The sequence below is a fragment of the Nicotiana tomentosiformis genome, chromosome 7, assembly GCF_000390325.3.
Source record: "Nicotiana tomentosiformis chromosome 7, ASM39032v3, whole genome shotgun sequence".
Lineage (NCBI taxonomy): Eukaryota > Viridiplantae > Streptophyta > Magnoliopsida > Solanales > Solanaceae > Nicotiana > Nicotiana tomentosiformis.
Window position 1 is genome coordinate 90,296,635 of NC_090818.1, and position 19,735 is coordinate 90,316,369.

General features: G+C 40.3%; 1 protein-coding gene across 1 annotated transcript; it reads left to right on the plus strand.

Annotated features, from left to right (window-relative positions):
* The first annotated feature begins 18,785 nt into the window (after positions 1-18,785).
* On the plus strand, positions 18,786-19,262 carry LOC117273121 (uncharacterized). The gene has a single exon (XM_033652215.1). It carries the CDS (start codon positions 18,786-18,788, stop codon positions 19,260-19,262), a length of 477 nt encoding a protein of 158 aa, XP_033508106.1.
* The last annotated feature ends 473 nt before the right edge of the window (positions 19,263-19,735 follow it).

Below are 19,735 nucleotides of genomic sequence, written 5' to 3' on the forward strand. Positions count from 1 at the left end.
CAACAAGATCTCAACAAGATTTCTTGAAACAGAAGAATTCCAACGAGATTCCTTAGCACTTTAGCAATGTGAGATTTTGCGATTTTGAAGGAGTACGGTGTAACCTTTCCCAAGAATATCATATGGATTTTTTCCCTACTCCAGGTATGTTAATGCTATCCCTTATTTCTTTTGTCATGATCTATACGATACAAACGAAACGAGAAAATGTACAACTTCCATAAATGACTCTATTCGTAAAAATGCTAAAGATGCCTATGTTCTTGATTTTTCATTTGTCCTATTATTTTATCATATGTTCATGGGTCTCAGAAAATACGTAAGTTGATAAAGTTTATTTCATGATATTAATCAAAGTCATAATGGTCTTATGACACTACGAAAGATTTTATTGACGTACTTCTCATGCATTGCATTCATTTACATTGACCCATGACCAGATGGCGTTATATACGCGTATATATGTTTGTGTGTGTGTATATATATATATATATATATATATATATATATATGTATGTATGTATATGGGATATGGAAAAAAGGTTACGGCGTTATATATGCACCACTACCTGATCAGCTGGTATGCGTTGATGATTTTACCCACAGTGGCCGAGATGATATGATGGGATGCCCTCAGAGGCCTGATGATGTTATGAAACATGTACCTATACACGACATGACATTTATATGCATATGCATGACACTATAATTATTTCATGATTTACAAAGTTATCTAGCTGTACTATTTTAGGATGCACTATCGAGGTGTCTCACAAGGAGATCCATTACCACGTTTGCACTATCCTTTGGAAATGTCAACTAACTCTACCAATCCATCCACTATTTTGGATTACTCTATCCCCAGCCAGATCCTGATAGCCCGTCCTTCTCTTAAACTATGTATGTTAGCTCCCATAGGGCATAACTAAGATCGGTGTGGCCGATTGTATATATATCTGTCACTGTTGAATGTAACTCAAAATGCTTATATCTCCCTTCCTGAATAATGATAATCTTTATAAACTGGGTACCTCGTACCCTTCTTCATCTTCCTTCTTTTACTCCTTGAAACTTGTATTTATCTTCTGAATCTCTCATTGTCTTTCACCATAAAAGTGGATAAATATTCTTGCATTAAGGCTCCTTATCAAGAGGCTTACACGTCTTAGTACAGACATGATCTGCTAAATATCTCATGTTTATCCATCATAAGCATGATGCAAAAATTGAGTCCCTCTGACTTAACTCTTCCACAGCTATATCTCTTACCAACTGTCTTTCTGAATGTAGGCATCGTTGTATTACGAATAGGATAGAGTTTAGGAAATTGAGTTCTTACAACTGAGCTCTACCACACGATTTAGAGTAAGAAGAAAGAGTGACAATCCTAAATGCCCTGTAGCCTCCTGCCTATAAGTGTAGTGCACGATACACCCATAAGCAAGACTCTACTAGACACGGCTTGCAGACTCTCTAGGACAGAACTGCTCTGATACCACTTTTGTCACGACCCAAACCTATGGGCCGCAAGGAGCACCCGGTACCTTACTCAACCTAGTACCAACATACATATCTTTCTTATCGTACTATCATTGGAAAATGGGCCAAACGGGCCGTCATGGGCTAACCAGAATAAACATAAGGGAATACTCAATATAGGACGACCCAATCTGATATAAAACTTATACATGTGACATGCTGGCCTATAAGACCGAAACGACCACTCGTACACTGAACATAGGCCGACAAGGCCATAAAATCTTTCATATACATGGCATCTGTCTACAAGCCTCTAAGAGTACATAAATGTTATAAGTCCGGGACAGGGCCCCGACGTACCAATCAATACATTCCTAATCATACTGACCAATAGCATCTCCGGAGCAAATGGAGCACACTAACATCTTCTGCTAAGCTGATAGCCTACTTGGAGGACTCTCGACCTCTCTATCAGGACCTGCGGGAATGAAACACAGCGTCCCCAGGCAAAAGGGACATCAGTACAAATAATGTACCATGTATGTAAGGAATGAAAATCAGTAAACAATAGACATGAGACAAACATGGAGTAAAAGACTCGACATATATATCTAAATAACCCTGTGAATCACTTCATATTTGTAATGTCATGCATATGTGTATAAATTTCATACCATGCATAGGTATATGCATTCATAACATCATCAGGCTTCTGAGGGCATCCCATCATATCATCTCGGCCACTGTGGGCAAAATCATCAATGTATACCTGTTGATTAGGTGGTGGTGCGTATATAACGCCGTAACCTTTTTCCATATCCCATATACATATAATATACATATATACGCATATATAACACCATCCGGTCATGGGTCAATGTAAATGAATGCAATGCATGAGAAGTACGTCAATAAAATCTTTTGGAGTGTCATAAGACCATTATGTCTTTGAGTAATATCTTTAAACAAACTTTATCAACTTACGTATTTTCTGAGACCCATGAACAGATGATAGAATAATATGACACATGGGGAATCAAGAACATAAGCATCTGTAGTATTTCTATGAATAGAGTCATTTATGAAAATTGTGCATTTGCTCGTTTCGTTTGTATCGTATTAATCATGGTAAAAAAAAAAGAAGGGATAGCCTTTACATACCTAGAGTAAGGAAATAAAATCCGTATGATATTCTTGAAAAAGGTTGCACCGTACTCCTTTAGAATCGTAAAATCTCACATTGCTAAAGTGCTAAGAAATCTCGTTGGAATTCTTTTATTTTAAGAAATCTTGTTGATATCTTGTTGGATTGGGGTCACGTCTGTTTTTGGATATTTGTAGTCTTTACATAAGTGTCATTTGTATGACACCTTGGATGGCCACCTTTCATTTTATATCATCAGTCATTTAATTTGAATGGGGGGCTGCCACCTCATGCCGTTTAATCCTTATCCAACATAATTTCTTAATTAATTGGGTAATATCCCATTATTTAATAATTAACCAATCACTCACATAATTAATAATTATCTCAAATTACTTAAAATACTACTCACTTTTAACATACCTTGTATATCTTACTATCATGGTCATGTAGTACCTTGTATGGCACTAGTCCATAAATACCGGGTGTTATAGCTCGGTCCGTATTTTATCCTAAATTGCCAAGCTTCGACGAAACTCATTTTCTTTGATTTGCATACCCTCTCACCTTCGCGAATTTATTTATCCCTTATTTGAAATAGCATAATACTTATAACCTCAAAATAATCTCATTCCCGAGCTTACGTTGATTAACTTACGACAAAACTTCAATGTACGAAAATGTGGGACGTAACATCTCATTTCCGATCTTATATCAATTTACTTATGGAGTACTTCCACGTATGAAAACATGGGGTGTAACAGTCCATTACCATATATACGATCCAAAGCTCTGTAGATGCGAACCTGCAGGTGCGGCTTCCTTCTCCGCATCTACGATCCCAGCCTAACAAAGCCCGCACCTGCAATCAATCCCTCGCAGAAGAGCACCCACAGGTGCGACATCTTCCCTCGCATGTGTGGCGAGCTTGGAATGCCTCTTTTTTGCTTCTGTACACTGCATCACGTAGGTGCGGCTATCGCACCTGCGCACCACTCTTCACTGGTGCGGTGCACCAGAACCAGCAATACCAAACAACTTTCCAAAATAATCCGGAATCCATCCGAAACACACTCGAGCCTCTCGAGACCTCTTCCACTCATACCAAATGTTGATACTCAATTTTGCCCCCATGACTTCCATTTAGTCTTTGCCGGTTAGTATATATTGTAATGTATTTTTATATATTTTTAAGTAATATTTATAGGATATTTTTCCGTATTATTACTCCATAACGTGTTTTAAATATTAATTTATTATCTTCATGGAATTTTTCTTAAGTTAATATCACGGAGGTTTTATAAAAATAATATTGTGCATATTATACGCATTGTTTATTGACTCCAGCATTTTTAATTGATAAATATTTATTTATTATTTTTCTTAAATTATTTATGAGTGATAAGTTATCAAAACTAGTTATTTATATTTTTAGCATTCTTATGCATATTTTATAATATTTTACATCATCTCATGCAATTGCATTTGCATTTTTAGCGACAATAGCATATATTTTACGATAATTACATTTGTTATACTATTTATGCCAAAATCATAATTTAATATTTTTATAATTATAACTTAATATTTTAAACTCTTTAATTTTGTAAGTAACATTTTTATACATTTATTAGCTATCTTATAATTTATTATTTTAATTAATTCTATATATTACAAATTCCAGCTCACATACGTTGAAATTCGGACCAAAAGAGATCCAAAACCCCAAAGCCCAATACTTTGAGCCCAATAGAAAATGAACCAACACCCCTAACACGTATGTGATCTTCCATCCGCCCCACTTCGCCCATAGAATCCCAGCCGTTGATCTTAAGAGATCAACGACCCACAACGACCCCCTTTCTTGCCTTATATCCCATCAACCCCGAACCCTAATCGATTTTACACATGCTGCCGCCCCCAAGCGCTCTCATCTCTCTCAAACTAAACCCTAGCCAACTCAGTCATGAAATCTTCTCCGAATCCGACCAGACCATGGAAGCTTTCCATGATTTTCTTGCCTTATTTGTGTTATCTCGTCAGTACTAACACGTTCATGGCATTACTTAGTACTTGCCCGATCTTGGCAAGTACAATCTTTAATAATCGGGCCTGACCAACTTAAAACTTTAGGATTCAAACGATACTTCGTTTATATACATGCGAAGAGAGACAATTCTTGCACTCACAAGTCGATCCAAAATCTTGGAACCCTAGCTAGGGTTTGAAAGTGGATTTCTTTCCTTCACGGGTTGTTTCACTGATTGCATGTGATTTTACTTTGCCTTGTCTGTGTCTCATTGAATTCTTTCCTTATTTGTTCGCCTACTTGAACACTTTATAAACCATATTCCCTGATTCCCTTAAGGAGACTTTAGTCACTACTCTCTCTCACTCACACTTGTTCTATTTTGTTCTGGTTCTCTGAATACTATTGTGCTAGATTTGTTCTTGGCCGGCCGAAAGCCAAGGGTACCGTGGTATTTCTCAATAACCTCCTTTGGCACAAGAATTGCTTTGAGCTCTTGAGGCTTTGGTGAACTCGGAAGTGTTGTAGATCCTGAGGTTCTCATTGCTATCTTTCAATCACAACTGCTGCAAAACTACTGTTGAAACTCATGTCTTCTCATTTTTGCTCGTTTCACTTTGCAACTGGTTAGTAATCTTGAATCATGCAGTTTAATTGTTACATGAATATGTTTTTATTACATATTTACTTATTCGTATTTATATGTATTCTATGTGCCACTCCTGTCTGAACTCCTATCAAAAAATCGAAAAGCATGAGTTATATTTTTCTACAACTTGTGAATCAAAATATTGTACTATGTTACATGCTTTGCTGCAATTTCATTGTCAAAGTGTTTGTTCTGGGGATTCAAGTCTGCTATTGTTAAGTTTGCTTGAGTTTTATAATCTCTAATGTTATCTCTGCCACATGTAATTATACATACCTATGAGTATGTAATGGACTTGTAGAACCTCCTATGTTCTTTTAGGAATTAGGTGAACTCATATTTTTTGATTTGCTAATTGATATACTTATAAACCATGTATATAGGATTGACTTACCTTGACTTTCATTATAAATCTCCCTTGTACGAACTTCTGTGTTCTTAGGATTAAGTCTAAACCATGTATACAAGATGTTTTGTCTTAAATTTTCATGATGGACCTTTCCTGTAAGAGTTTCTGTTTGGTTATGTTCCTAGGACAAAGTCTTGAACATTATAGATGATATGTCTTTGAGATATTCTAATAGATGTATGTTTTCCTGAACATATGTGATTAAGTATTGCACTTAGAGTATATGCTTGTAAGCTTTTCATGTGATTAGTAAAGTTGTTCTTGTCTTGCCTATTTTCTCAAATCTCCAAAATGCCACTTGGGGAATCTAACTTCTTGGTTGATCTGTGAATCCCAAAGATTGAAATTTTGAATGTATATGCATTTCTTTCATGAGTTCTAAGTTGTGTTAATAACTTGTGCATAGTCTTCCACTTGCAATTTCTATCGTGTGGGGGTGTTAATTAGTAGAATCGGTCTTGTTGATAATTTGGGCTTGATCTGTTAGACCTGATTTGGGTATTGCATACTTTATCCGCTTGACCACATGCACCTGGAGCTTGACCATTTGGTTTGCATGAAGTTCAAAGTTGTTGAAGGCCCAGATATATTACTAGGTTATTTATATATTTGTATTTGGCTTGTAATTATTCATTCTGAGTGTGTAATAAATAGTAAATTTGATAATGGGGAAAATACTTAAAAGGGGGACTGGGGTAGTTTAATTTTCCCATGATCGGGTAGAAAACATGCCTATAGGTCTGAATAGTCTTGTCTGCTACTTGTCAATTATGCTTTATGTCTGCGTAGTATTCGTTATTAGATATCATGCCCATAGGACCTTCAATTTTGCCTATCCCTCTTAGAAATCATGATGTTTAAGACCTCAAACAATTGGTAACTAAACACCGCCTATATGATTTGCAATATCGTTTAGAAACTATGCCTATAGGACCTACTCTATGCTAATTTGTTCGATTATTTGCTACTACACTTAGAAATCATGTTTTAGGACTCCACACTTAGCAATCATGCCTATAGGATTTTATACTAAGTAATCAAAAATGGTGTGCTGTCATGTTCTAAAACTATGTTCCCAACGCCTCACACCTAGAAGCCATGTCTATATGAATGTTCTTAAATGTTGAACTACTTAAAACAATCTAAGGCTTGAATCACCTGGAGATCCTGCCTATCAGATTTAACAATGAAGCCTTCCTTTGCAATGATATACATGCATACATCATCTCTATAGGTTGAATTAGTTCACAAAGGGCCGCTTACACTTTCCACATAGACATCATGTTTTCGGATCAAGTAATATGCCACGACCCAAATTCTCCCTCCGTAAAACGTCGTGACGGCACCTAGTCTCTACGACAAGGTATGCCTAACACTTGCGGAAATGAAATAAAAACATGAAAATTTAACAACTAACAGTAATAAATATTTTAATAAACAATTGAGATGTCGCTCGGCATATATAATAATCAACTCTCGAAATATACATGACACTCCCAAGACCCGGAACACCGTAAGTCACAAGCTTCTATGAAGTTCTAACTGTTCTATACATTAGTGTCTATAGAAATACGAGAAGAATCAACATAAGGGGATAGAGGGGGACTCCAAGGATCTGCGGGGGCGGGCAGATGTACCTTGAAGTTCTCTGAAATAGCAACAACTGCAACTAAGGACGAGGCTAGTAAAAGGAACCTGGATCTGCACACGAAAAACATATGCAGGAATGGGCGTAAGTACACCACAGCTGTACCCAGTAAGTGTCGAGCCTAACCTCGGTCGAGTAGTGACGAGGTCAGGTCAGGCCCACTTGTATATAATAATAAAAATAGGACAATAAGCAGTATAATAAGAGACTAAGGTTCAATGAAGGAAAGAACAACGAAATAACATAACAGTGCATGGAATGAAGCGACATGGGATCTCTCGAGATACCGTCTCGTAGGCCCAAAATTAAATATGTAGGGAGAACTCCTGAGGTACCGCCCCGTAGTCTCAAAGTAAATGTGCAGGGTGGATCTCCCGGGATACCGTCCCGTAGTCCCAAAAGTAAATATGCAGGGGGATCTCCTGGGAAACCGTCCCATAGTCCCAAAAGTAAATATGCAGGGGGAATCTCCTGGGATACCGTCTCGTAGTCCCAAAGTAAATACACAGCGCATTAAATTACAAACGACAAGTACAGCAAGATAATTCAACAGTCTAGACTAAGTACAAGTCGGGAAACAAGCCGGAATTCAATAGGCATGCTGCAAAGAGTTCAATTAAGCAAATAAGGCACGTAGACATGTTATTCTAAGCTAACAGCGTAACTACGCATGCTAGTATATTCAATTAAGGTGGAAGCAGGGAATTTCTCAATCAAAAATTAGGTTTTTCAACAAATAACCCGTGTACGCACTCGTCACCAAGCGAACACGGCGCACACATAGTAAATCAGTACCAACTCCTAAGAGGACTTCTCCCACACAAGGTTAGGCAAGCCACTTACCTCAAACCAAGCTCAATCAATCCGTAACAATGCTCTTTCCACGAATATCCGGCTCCGAATAGCCCAAATCTAGCCATATCAATTACATACCATAAATACAACTATAAGAATTAATCTAATTAACAAAATTAAAGCTTTCGGAAATTCGCCCTAAAAAGCCTCCCCGGGCCCACGTCTTGGAATCGAGTAAAAGTCACCAAATTTGAACACCCATTCACTCACGAGTTCACTCGTACCAAAATTATCCAAATCAGATGTCAAAATCCCAATCAAAACCTAAAAATCTTAGTTAAAGAACTTCTTTCCATTTTTCCCAATTTTCAACCCAAATCCAAAATTTAATGATTAAATTAATGATAGTTCAATGGGATATAACCAAAATCAAGTGTAGAATCATTACCCAATCGATGTCTCTAAAAATCCCCCAAAATCTCGTCCAAATCCGAGCTCCCAAACTCAAGTTTTGATAAAAATGGCAAAACCCTCGTTTTTAAAATGTTTAATACTGCCCAGTGATTCCTTAATCGCGATCGCGAAAATAGCCTCGCGATCGCAAAGAACAACTTTGCTGCCCCAGAAATTAACTCTACGCGAACGCGTAAAACACCACGCAAATGCGATGCTCTGACTCTCATACTTACGTGATCGAGAAAAAACCTACGCGTTTGCATGCCCCTGTCCGCGAACGTGAAGAACAATTCCATCCTCTTGCCCAGCTAGCTTACGCGATCGTGGATCACCCCACGCGATCACGTATAAGGAAACCAAAACTCAAACACCAGAAAACTTTACCAACCTCCTAAGTCCAAAACTCGATCCGCTGGGCATCCGAAACACACCCGAGGCCCCCAGGACCTCAACCAAACATACCAACCAGTCCTAAATCACCATACAAACTTAGTCTAGCCCCTAAATCACATCAAACAATGCTAAAATCACGAATCACCCTCCAATTCAAACTTAATGAACTTGAAACTTCATATTTACACAACCGATGCCGAAACCTATCAAACCACGTCCGATTGACCTCATATTTTGCACACAAGCCGTATTCAACATTACAGGCCTACTCTAACTTCTGAAATTGGAATCCGACCCCAGTATCAAAATTCCACCACCGGTCTAAATCTCCAAAACTTTGACTTTCGCCATTTCAAGCCTAAATGACCTTTAGACCTCCAAAACACTATCCGGCCATGCCCCTAAGTCCAAAATCACCTAACGTAGCTAACGAAACCAACGGAACTCCATTTCGGAGTCGTCTTCACATAGTTCCGACTATGGTCCAAATCTTAAGGCTTAAACCTCCATTTAGAGACTAAGTGTCCCAAAATAGTCCAAAAACCAAAACAAAACCTCCCGGCAAGTCACAATAGGAGAAATAGATATGGGAGAAGCAGTTAATAGGGGATCGGGGCTATAACTCTCAAAACGATCGGCCGGGTCGTTATATCCTTCCCCTTTTAAAACAATCGTTCTTCCTCGAATGAGCATAAAGATATACCTGAAGTGGTGAAAAGATGAGGATAACAGTTGTGCATAACATGCTCAGTCTCCCAGTCGCCTCCTCGACTGGCTGACCTCAGCTTTCGAACCTGCCTGTCCAAAATAGCCACTGGCTCCTCGACATAAGATAGATCATTGTCCAACTGGAGTGAGCTAAAATCCAACACATGAGTCGGATCGTCGTGATACTTCCGGACCATAGAAACATGAAATATTGGGTGGACCCCTACAAGACTGGGAGGCAAGGCAAGCTCATAAGAAACCTCCCCAATGCGTTGCAATACCTCAAATGAGCCGATAAACCGTGGGCTCAGCTTTCCCTTCTTTCCGAACCTCATAACACCCTTCATAGGCGAAACCTGGAGCAAGACCCACTCTCCAACCATGAATGCAACATCGCGAACCTTCTGGTCTTCATAGCTCTTCTGTCTGGACTGGGCTGTGTGAAGTCGATCCTGAATCACCTTCACCTTATCCAGGGCATCCAGAACCAAGTCTGTACCCAATAATCTAGCCTCGCCTGGCTCGAACCAACCCACTGGGGACCGGCACCGCATACCATACAGAGCCTCATATGGTGCCATCTAGATGCTCGACTGATAACTGTTGTTGTAGGAAAACTCCACAAGTGGTAAGAGCTGATCCCAAGAACCCCCAAAATCTATCACACAAGCGCGGAACATATCCTCCAGTATCTGAATAGTGCGCTCGGATTGTCCGTCCGACTGAGGGTGGAATGTTGTGCTCAACTCAACCCGAGTACCCATATCTTGCTGTACAGCCCTCCAGAACCGTGATGTAAACTACGTACCTCGGTCAGAGATGATAGATACTGGTACGCCATGAAGCCTGACGATCTCGCAGATGTAAATTCGTGCCAGCTGCTCGGAAGAATAAGTAGTCATCACAGGAATGAAATGAGCTGACTTGGTCAGCGTATTTATAATCACCCAAACTGCATCAAACCTCCGCTGAGTCCGTGGGAGTCCAACAACGAAATCCATAGTTATCCGCTCCCATTTCCACTCCAGAATCTCTAACTTCTGAAGCAACCCACCCGGTCGCTGATGCTCATACTTCACCTACTAGCAATTTAGGCACCGAGCCACATACTCCACTATGTCCTTCTTTATCCTCCTCCGCCAGTAATGCTGCCTCAAGTCCTGATACATCTTCGCGGCACCCAGATGGATAGAGTACCACGAGCTATGAGCCTCCTGAAGAATCAATTCACGTAAACTATCTACATTAGGCACACATAGCCTGCCCTGCATCCTCAATATGCCATCATCCCCAATAGTGACCTCCTTAATATCACCGTGATGAACCGTGTCCTTAAGGATAAGCAGGTGGGGGTCATCATACTAACGCTCCCTGATACGATCATAAAGAGAAGACCAAGAGACCACACAAGCCAATACTCGACTAAGCTCAGAAATATCCAATCTCACAAACTAGCTGGCTAAGGCCTGAACATCCATTGCTAAGGGTCTCTCTCCTGCTGGAAGATATGCTAAACTCCCCAAACTCTCCGCCCGGCGACTCAAAGCATCGGCCACCACATTGGCCTTCCCCGGGTGGTACAAAATGGTGATATCATAATCCTTAAGTAGCTCCAACCACCTCTGTTGATGCAAATTAAGATCCTTTTGCTTGAACAGATGCTGCAAACTCCGATGATTGGTGTAAATCTCACAAGGGACACCGTACAAGTAGTGCTGCCAAATCTTCAGGGCATGAACAATAGATGCTAACTCAAGGTCGTGGACAGGATAGTTCTTCTCATGCACCTTCAGCTGTATGGATGCATAGGCAATCACCCTACCATTCTACATCAACACCGCGCCAAGACCAACCCACGACGTATCACAATATACAGTGTAGGACCCCAAACTTGTAGGCAATACTTAAACTGGGGCTATAGTCAAAGCTGTCTTGAGCTTCTGAAAGCTCTATTCACACTCCTCTGTCCACCTGAACGGAGCACCCTTCTGGGTCAGCTTGTTCATAGTGCTGCAATAGATGAGAATCCATCCACAAAGCGACAGTAATACCCCGCCAAACCAAGAAAACTACAGATCTCCATAGCCGATGATGGTCTAGGCCAACTCTGCACTGTTTCCACCTTCTTCGGATCCACCTTGATCCCATCACTCGATACTACATGGCCCAAGAATGCCACTGAGTCTAGCCAAAACTCACACTTAGAAAATTTTGCATATAACTTCTTTTCTCCCAAGGTCTGAAGCATAGTCCTCAGGTGCTTCTCATGATCCTCCCGAGTCCGGGAGTACACTAGAATGTCGTGAATAAGCACAATGATGAAAGAGTCAAGATAAGGCCGGAACACACTGTGCATCAAGTGCATAAAGGCTACTGGGACATTGGTTAGCCCAAAAGATATAATAAGAAACTCATAGTGACCATATCGGGTCCTGAAAGCAGTCTTTGGGACATCTGCCTCCCGAATCTTTAACTGATGATAGCATGAACGTAAGTCAATCTTGGAGAACACTCTGGCACCCTGTAACTGATCAAATAAGTCATTAATATGAGGCAATGGATACCTGTTCTTCACTATAACTTTGTTCAGCTGGCGATAATCAATACACATACGTACAGAACCATCATTTTCTTCACAAATAAGACAGGAGTACCCCAAGGTGACACACTGTGCCGAATACTTATCAAGCAACTCCTGCAACTGCTCCTTCAACTCATTCAACTCAGCAGGAGCCATACGGTATGGAGGAATAGAGATGGGCTGAGTGCCCGGCAAAAAATCAATGCCTAAATAAATATCTCTGTCGGGCGGCATGCCCGGAAGATCAGCTGGAAATACATCTGGAAAATCCCTCACTACAGGGACTGACTCAACTATAGGGGTATCAATACTGACATCTCTCACATAAGCTAGATATGCGTAACACCGATTCTCAACCATTCGTTGAGCTTTAAGAAATAAAATAACTCGGCTAGGAGTATACTCTAAGGTACCTCTCCACTCTAATCGCGGTAAACCTGGCATAGCCACCGTCACGGTCTTAGCATGAAAATCAAGAATAGCATAATGGGGCGGCAACCAGTCCATGCCCAAGATAACATCAAAATCTACCGTGCTGAGCAATAATAAATCGGCTCTGGTCTCAAAACCACTAAAAGCATTCAAACACGACCGATACACGAAGTCCACAACAAGAGAATCTCCCACAAGAGTAGACACATAACCAAGGGAACTCAAAGAATCCTGAGATAAGCCCAAATGTGGGGCAAAATAAGAGGAGACATAGGAATACGTAGAGCATGGATCAAATAATATCGACGCATCTCTATGACAGATGAGAAGCAGGGTAACTACGCATGCTAGTATATTCAATTAAGGTGGAAGCAGGGAATTTCTCAATAAAAATTTAGGTTTTTCAACAAATAACCCGTGTACGCACTCGTCACCTCGCGTACACGGCGCTCACATAGTAAATCAGTACCAACTCCCAAGGGGACTTCTCCCACACAAGGTTAGGCAAGCCACTTACCTCAAACCAAGCTCAATCAATCCGTAACAATACTCTTTCCACGAATAGCCCAAATCTAGCCATATCAATTACATACCATAAATACAACTATAAATACAAAGCTTTTGGAAAATCGCCCTAAAAAGCCTCCTCGGGCCCACGTCTTGGAATCGAGTAAAAGTCACCAAATTTGAACACCCATTTACTCACGAGTTCACTCGTACCAAAATTATCCAAATCCGATGTCAAAATCCAAATCAAAACCCAAAAATCTTAGTTAAAGAACTTCTTTCCATTTTTCCCAATTTTCGACCCAAATCCAAAATTTAATGATGAAATTAATGATAGTTCAATGGGATATAACCAAAATCAAGTGTAGAATCATTACCCAATCGATGTCTCTGAAAATCCCCCAAAATCTCGTCCAAATCCGAGCTCCCAAACTCAAGTTTTGATAAAAATGGCCAAACCCTCATTTTTAAAATGTTTAATACTGCCCAGTGATTCCTTAATCGCGATCGCGAAAATAGCCTCGCATCGCGAAGAACAACTTTGCTGCCCCAGAAATTAACTCTATGCGAACGCGATCAACACCACACAAACGCGATGCTCTGACTCTCATACTTACATGATCGCGAACAACCCTACGTGTTCGAGGGGAGCAAAGTGCATGGCCCAGCTTTGGTCCACTTAACCCTACGCGAACGCGACCTTGTCTTTGCGTTAGTGAAGCACCACCTCACTTCACTACGCGTTCGCATGCCCCTGTCCACGAACGCGAAGAACAATTCCATCCTCTTGCCCAGCTAGCTTACACGATCGCGGATCACCCCATGCGATCACGTATAAGGAAACCAAAACTCAAACACCAGAAAACTTTAGCAACCTCCTAAGTCCAAAAATCGATCCGCTGGGCATCCGAAACACACCCGAGGCCCCCAGGACCTCAACCAAACATACCAACCAGTCCTAAATCACCATACAAACTTAGTCTAGCCCTCAAATCATATCAAATGATGCTAAAATCATGAATCACCCTCCAATTCAAACTTAATGAACTTGAAACTTCATATTTACACAACCGATGCTGAAACCTATCAAACCACGTCCGATTGACCTCATATTTTGCACACAAGCCGTATTCAACATTACAAGCCTACTCTAACTTCTAAAATCGGAATCCAACCCCAGTAATTCCACCACCGGTCCAAATCTCCAAAACATTGACTTTTGCCATTTCAAGCCTAAATGACCTTTAGACCTCCAAAACACTATCCGGTCATGCCCCTAAGTCCACTAGCTAACGGAACTGACAGAACTCCATTCCGGAGTCGTCTTCACATAGTTCTGACTATGGTCCAAATCTTAAGGCTTAAACCTCCATTTAGGGACTCTGTGTCCCAAAACACTCCAAAAACCAAAACAAAACCTCCCGGCAAGTCACAGTAGCAGAAATAGATATGGGAGAAGCAGTTAATAGGGGATCGGGTCATTTCATAATACGGATTACTTCTTAAATTCTCCAACTAATCCTACAATTAGAAAGCATGCCTATAGGAATCCAACTTTGAGGCTACCACTTTTGCCAACCTGTCAGTTAGAAACAACTTGACACTTTTGTGAATCTACTAGTAGAGGTAACATGGGCCCTTTTATGTAACTTTGCCTTTTGTGAAGTCCTTCTTTTTAAAATTATTTGGCACCTAGTCTTTTAATTTTAAGTATCCTAGATAAGTCTAGAACCACCCACATAGTTGTCCAACACCTCCTGGACAATAGGCATGGGACAGGTAAGCACACATAGGACACGACTTAGAAATGAATTAGTGCACTTTAAGTAAACAAGTTAAAGATAGTAATCAGGTAGCTGGAGATGATAGTTTATGTATTACTTCAAATTAGTTAATCCTTAGTAGTTGGATTATATTCGATCACCCTTCATCCACTTAGAATAATTAACCACTTGCTTTGATTGTTTATTCCCTTAGTTTGATTATGGATTAATTGGCATGCTCATTTAGGATAATTAATTAGTAACTCAATATTTCCACATAGAGTTATTTGCAAATAGGTGCCCTAACACACCTTAAAATCGTTAGGTGGCGACTTTTCTCTCTTAATTCCCATTTAAAAGAGTTGTCACACGTCGAAACCCACTTTCGCAAGAAAACAGGGCGCAACAGCTTGGAGACTCTGCTGGGAAAATGCTTAGGCTATTACCATGACGAATATTTTGCTTGTGTGGGATTATCAAGTTGCTTTATTTGACTTCTTTCATGTACTTCCCTTCCCCCATCCCTTTACTTGCTCGAAATAGTTACGCCATAAACATCCTTTTCCCCTCTTCTTTATTTGCTTTACTATGTTTTTTGAATTTTATGAACCATGCTAAGTATTTCTCTTTGTCTTTTATTTTCCTTCTCTTCCTTACTTATTTATCGCATTATTAAATATTGTCTTTATGTCTTTCTTCATCATGTAAAATTATTTGGCTACTTGTTATCGTTTTCATAATCATGCTTTCAACATCATATTTCAGTCATGCGTACTATCAAGGTAGTGGCGCTTGATGAGTCTCCGCACTTTCCAAAAATACCCTTTTTAAATCGGAAAGGCTTATTAGTGGTGGACTATTCGATCAATGGTGTAATCGACAGTCCCGCGTCTTTCCCTCTCAAGTTGAACACTTGATAGTATCGGTCAGACCCTTAGAAGCCTACTCTTATCGAAATTTTGCATGCATCATGTTAAACCTAAGATGGATTAAATACTAGTGGCGTAATAGATTTGTTTACATAAACCTTTTCCGAAGTCCAAATGTATCTCTACAATCCCAAATGATACTTTCATACTATGTGCATTACTCGGAGAAAGGTACCAACATGTTGATTGTTGTTGCTTAATTAATGAAATCAAGAGGGGGTAGGGCTAACTCTTTTCTTTAATGCAGAAAATGAAGCACGACATTTCTAGGTTCGGTATGGTCCAGAGCATTCCATCCAAGTTTATCAATTGGTGGAATGACCTCCCTCAGTGTGATACGAATCATAAGAGAAGGATATTGGGTAACTTGCCATCCTTAATGTACATTCAGCCGTGCAGGGAACTAATTGAGGCTGCTAATATGTTTTGGGACGAGAAAAGGACCGTCTTTCAATTTGGAAACTTGGAGATGACCCCGCTCTTGGAGAAAATTGAAGCTTTTGCTAAACTCCCCTGGGATAGTCCAGGCTTGCTGGTACCAAAAAACCGTACACCCCGTGATTTTCTGAAAATGCTCAAGATCAAGAAGAAAAATAAACTAGGCTACTTGAAGAAGTCTTATAATGCTTTTGAATTTTTGTATGAACGTTATGGACATAGCAAATCATACTGGTTGTATCTCAAAGAATTGGACATCACTTCTATTGGGTGAATTCATCATAGGGTTTATGTTTTCATTGTGTGTTTTGTGGGGCTGATGATTTTTCCAATGCAAGGATGTAAAATACATACTCGACTAGCCACGGTAGCTAGAACCATGATGGAGGGGATCGAGGGATAAACTTACACTATTGTCCCTATGATATTGGCAGAAATATATCGAGCCTTAGACCGATGTAAGCACGGGGCAGGTTAATTTGAGGGGAGCAATTTTCTGTTGCAAATATGGTTATTAGAGCATCTCCAAAGAAGCGATTGCCCCCAAGATTTCCTTCGCAGGCCGATGAATGACTACATTTCTAGCAACCACCCAAAGAAGATGATCTTTGCTCCTGGAAGATTTGCAAGACCCACAAATGCTCAAGGATGGGCACACCTTTTCAGCAATCTGACCGGGGAACTAGTACAATGGATGTTCGAATGGTTTTCGAGTAAGGAGTTCATAATTCGATTCAAGAAATCTACTTATCTCATGTTGAAATGATTGTGAGGTATTTACCCTTATGCTTCAATAAGAGTAATGAGGCAGGCTAGAAGAAAGCGGGTTACACCACAAGTAACCAACATGACACAATACAAGGTAGATTTTAAGGAGGACATCATACCTTTCAAGTTCGAAGCCCAGCATATGTAGAATCAGAAAATCATTATGGAAGAAGAGACTATAGAGCCCGATATGTATCATGCTGGACACATGTACTACTACCTTTTGTGGATGGAAGATGACACAACTAGGGATGTGAAATCAAGTATCAAGATAAAGGGAGGATCATAGATGAAGAGGCTGAAGCTCAAGCGAAATACAAAAGGCTGCGCAAGAGGGTCTTCGAATCTGAAGCAAAGCACTTGGAGTAACATAAGACAGACATGGAAGCTATAAAAGAATGGAGAGAAATAGCAAACAAAGCGACAAAAAGGTTGGAGTATTTGGAGCAGGGACTGATGGAGTTACAGGGGAAAGTAAGGAAGAGACTCTGGGACTAACAGGGTATGGGATATGATAAAGGTGGAAAGCTAGAAATGGCCTACATGCTTCTTGACATCCACGACCTCGGGAACATGATCGAAGGAGCAAAGATGGAAAGACATGGAGAAGGGCCATTCTAGACCAAGTAGAATAGGAAATTTCCTTTAATATTTTATAGTTAGATTTTGTTTTAGAATAGATGTAATAAAGCCTTGTGCCTTTAGCGACTCTATCTCCTTATTTCTTTTTGGTAATATGATGATTTGAGTTATTTTGCTTTAATGGAATGAAATAGTGTTGGCACAAATTTCTCCAAGTTACATGTCAGTTAGTCCTACCTCGGGCACAACGAGGTCCCCAAATTAGGACTCGCATTATTCAATGCTTTATGTGCTCTTTGTTTAAATACCGCAATGCTCTTTTCATTTTTACCTTACTAACTTGGCTACCTTTTATTTTTCTTTCTTTTGATTATGCTCATTCCCAATGGTTGGTTCATGCACTCTATCAACATAAACATACCACACAAGATCTAGAGGTCCTCCGCCTCCTCCCCCTCCTAGTAACATCAAAAGCAAAGGTAAAGGGAAGATGGATAACTTGAGTGGAAATGGAAAAGACAATGCTCCTTTGGAAGAGAATGTGGAAACCTCATATGGGAGAAGCACACCAGGGCAGAACAAGTTGGTTCTGAGTTTAAAACAAAAGATTCTATAACTGCAAGGTGAGATAAAGCAGGTCCGCAACCGTGCTAACATGTCCTTCACCTTAAATGTCCCTGATATCAACCACCAAAAAGCTACTACTTAAAATCTACCACAACCCCAGAATCCACAACCTCAGAATCCACAACGTCAAGCTCCATAAAATCCCCCTACCACTAAGCAGTACCACAAACCCAAACTTCAACAAAACCTGAACCTTCCACCATTACAAGTTCCACAATAACACCATCACAACACAACTCAATACCCACAAATCGCCACCTACCCCTCCCTTGAAAATGCACCACGACCAACTCATGATCCTCCCTAGATGCCCATCAATGATCATCCATATCCCCAAGTCCCCGACACTCACCAAAGCAATCCCATATGTGTGAAAACCCTGCCATACACACCACATCAAATTATGTATACACCTGAACCCACGGAAAAGGACCTTCTCATTAACAACATGGCCGAGGAGTTGAAGACGCTATCTAGAAGGGTCCTGAGTGTCAAGGGAGGAAAAGGTATTGAAGGCTTGAACTATAAAGATCTATGCATTCAACCAGATATAGAACTACCCGACGATTATAAACCTCCAAATTTCAAGATATTTGATGGTACTAGTGATCCCAAAGCACATTTGAGGACTTATTACGACAAGCTCATAGGCGTGGGTAAAAACGAGCAAATTCACATTAAGCTATTTATGCGAAGTCTCACAGGAGATGCCTTGTTATGGTATATCAGTCAAAACCTAAAGAAGTGGTCTAACTGGGTGAGTATGGCTTCTAATTTTATGGACAAGTTCAGATTCAATACAGAAAATGCTCTATATGTGTTCTACATCCAGAACCTCAATAAGAAACCCATGGAAACCTTCCGTGAGTATGCCACCTGTTGTAGATCTAAAGTCGCTAAGGTAAGGCCACCACTGGAGGAATAACAGATGAATAAGTTCTTCGTGCGGGCTCAGGACCCAACCTTGGGAGGTGAAACCAACACACGACGCCCGAAGGCCTGTGCAAACTGATATCCATACTCACATCTTTGCAACATACAATCTGGGCCAATAAGTCCTCCGAATTAACATTCAAATGAACACGACTGACTGTGGAAGAGACCTTAGCATTGATTTATTTACACATACAAATACCCAACACGAGTATGCAAGCCTCTAAGAGTACCAAAGAGAATATACATACACACAACTTGGTCGAAACAGGTCCCCACCGTACCCAAAATAACTAGAACATACACTTCAGTACCTATTGACTTCTGAACAGCTACTCCAAAAAAGTGGAGTGCAACAATCAACTGGAACAAACACCCTACTGGGGAGGGACGTCATCGTGTCTATCTGTACATGTGGGCATGAACACAGCGCCTAAAGAAAAGGGCGTCAGTATAAAAGATGTA

Excerpts from the sequence above, each read along its gene's own strand:
- LOC117273121 (XM_033652215.1), top strand. The coding sequence starts at position 18,786 with ATGGCCGAGGAGTTGAAGACGCTATCTAGAAGGGTCCTGAGTGTCAAG.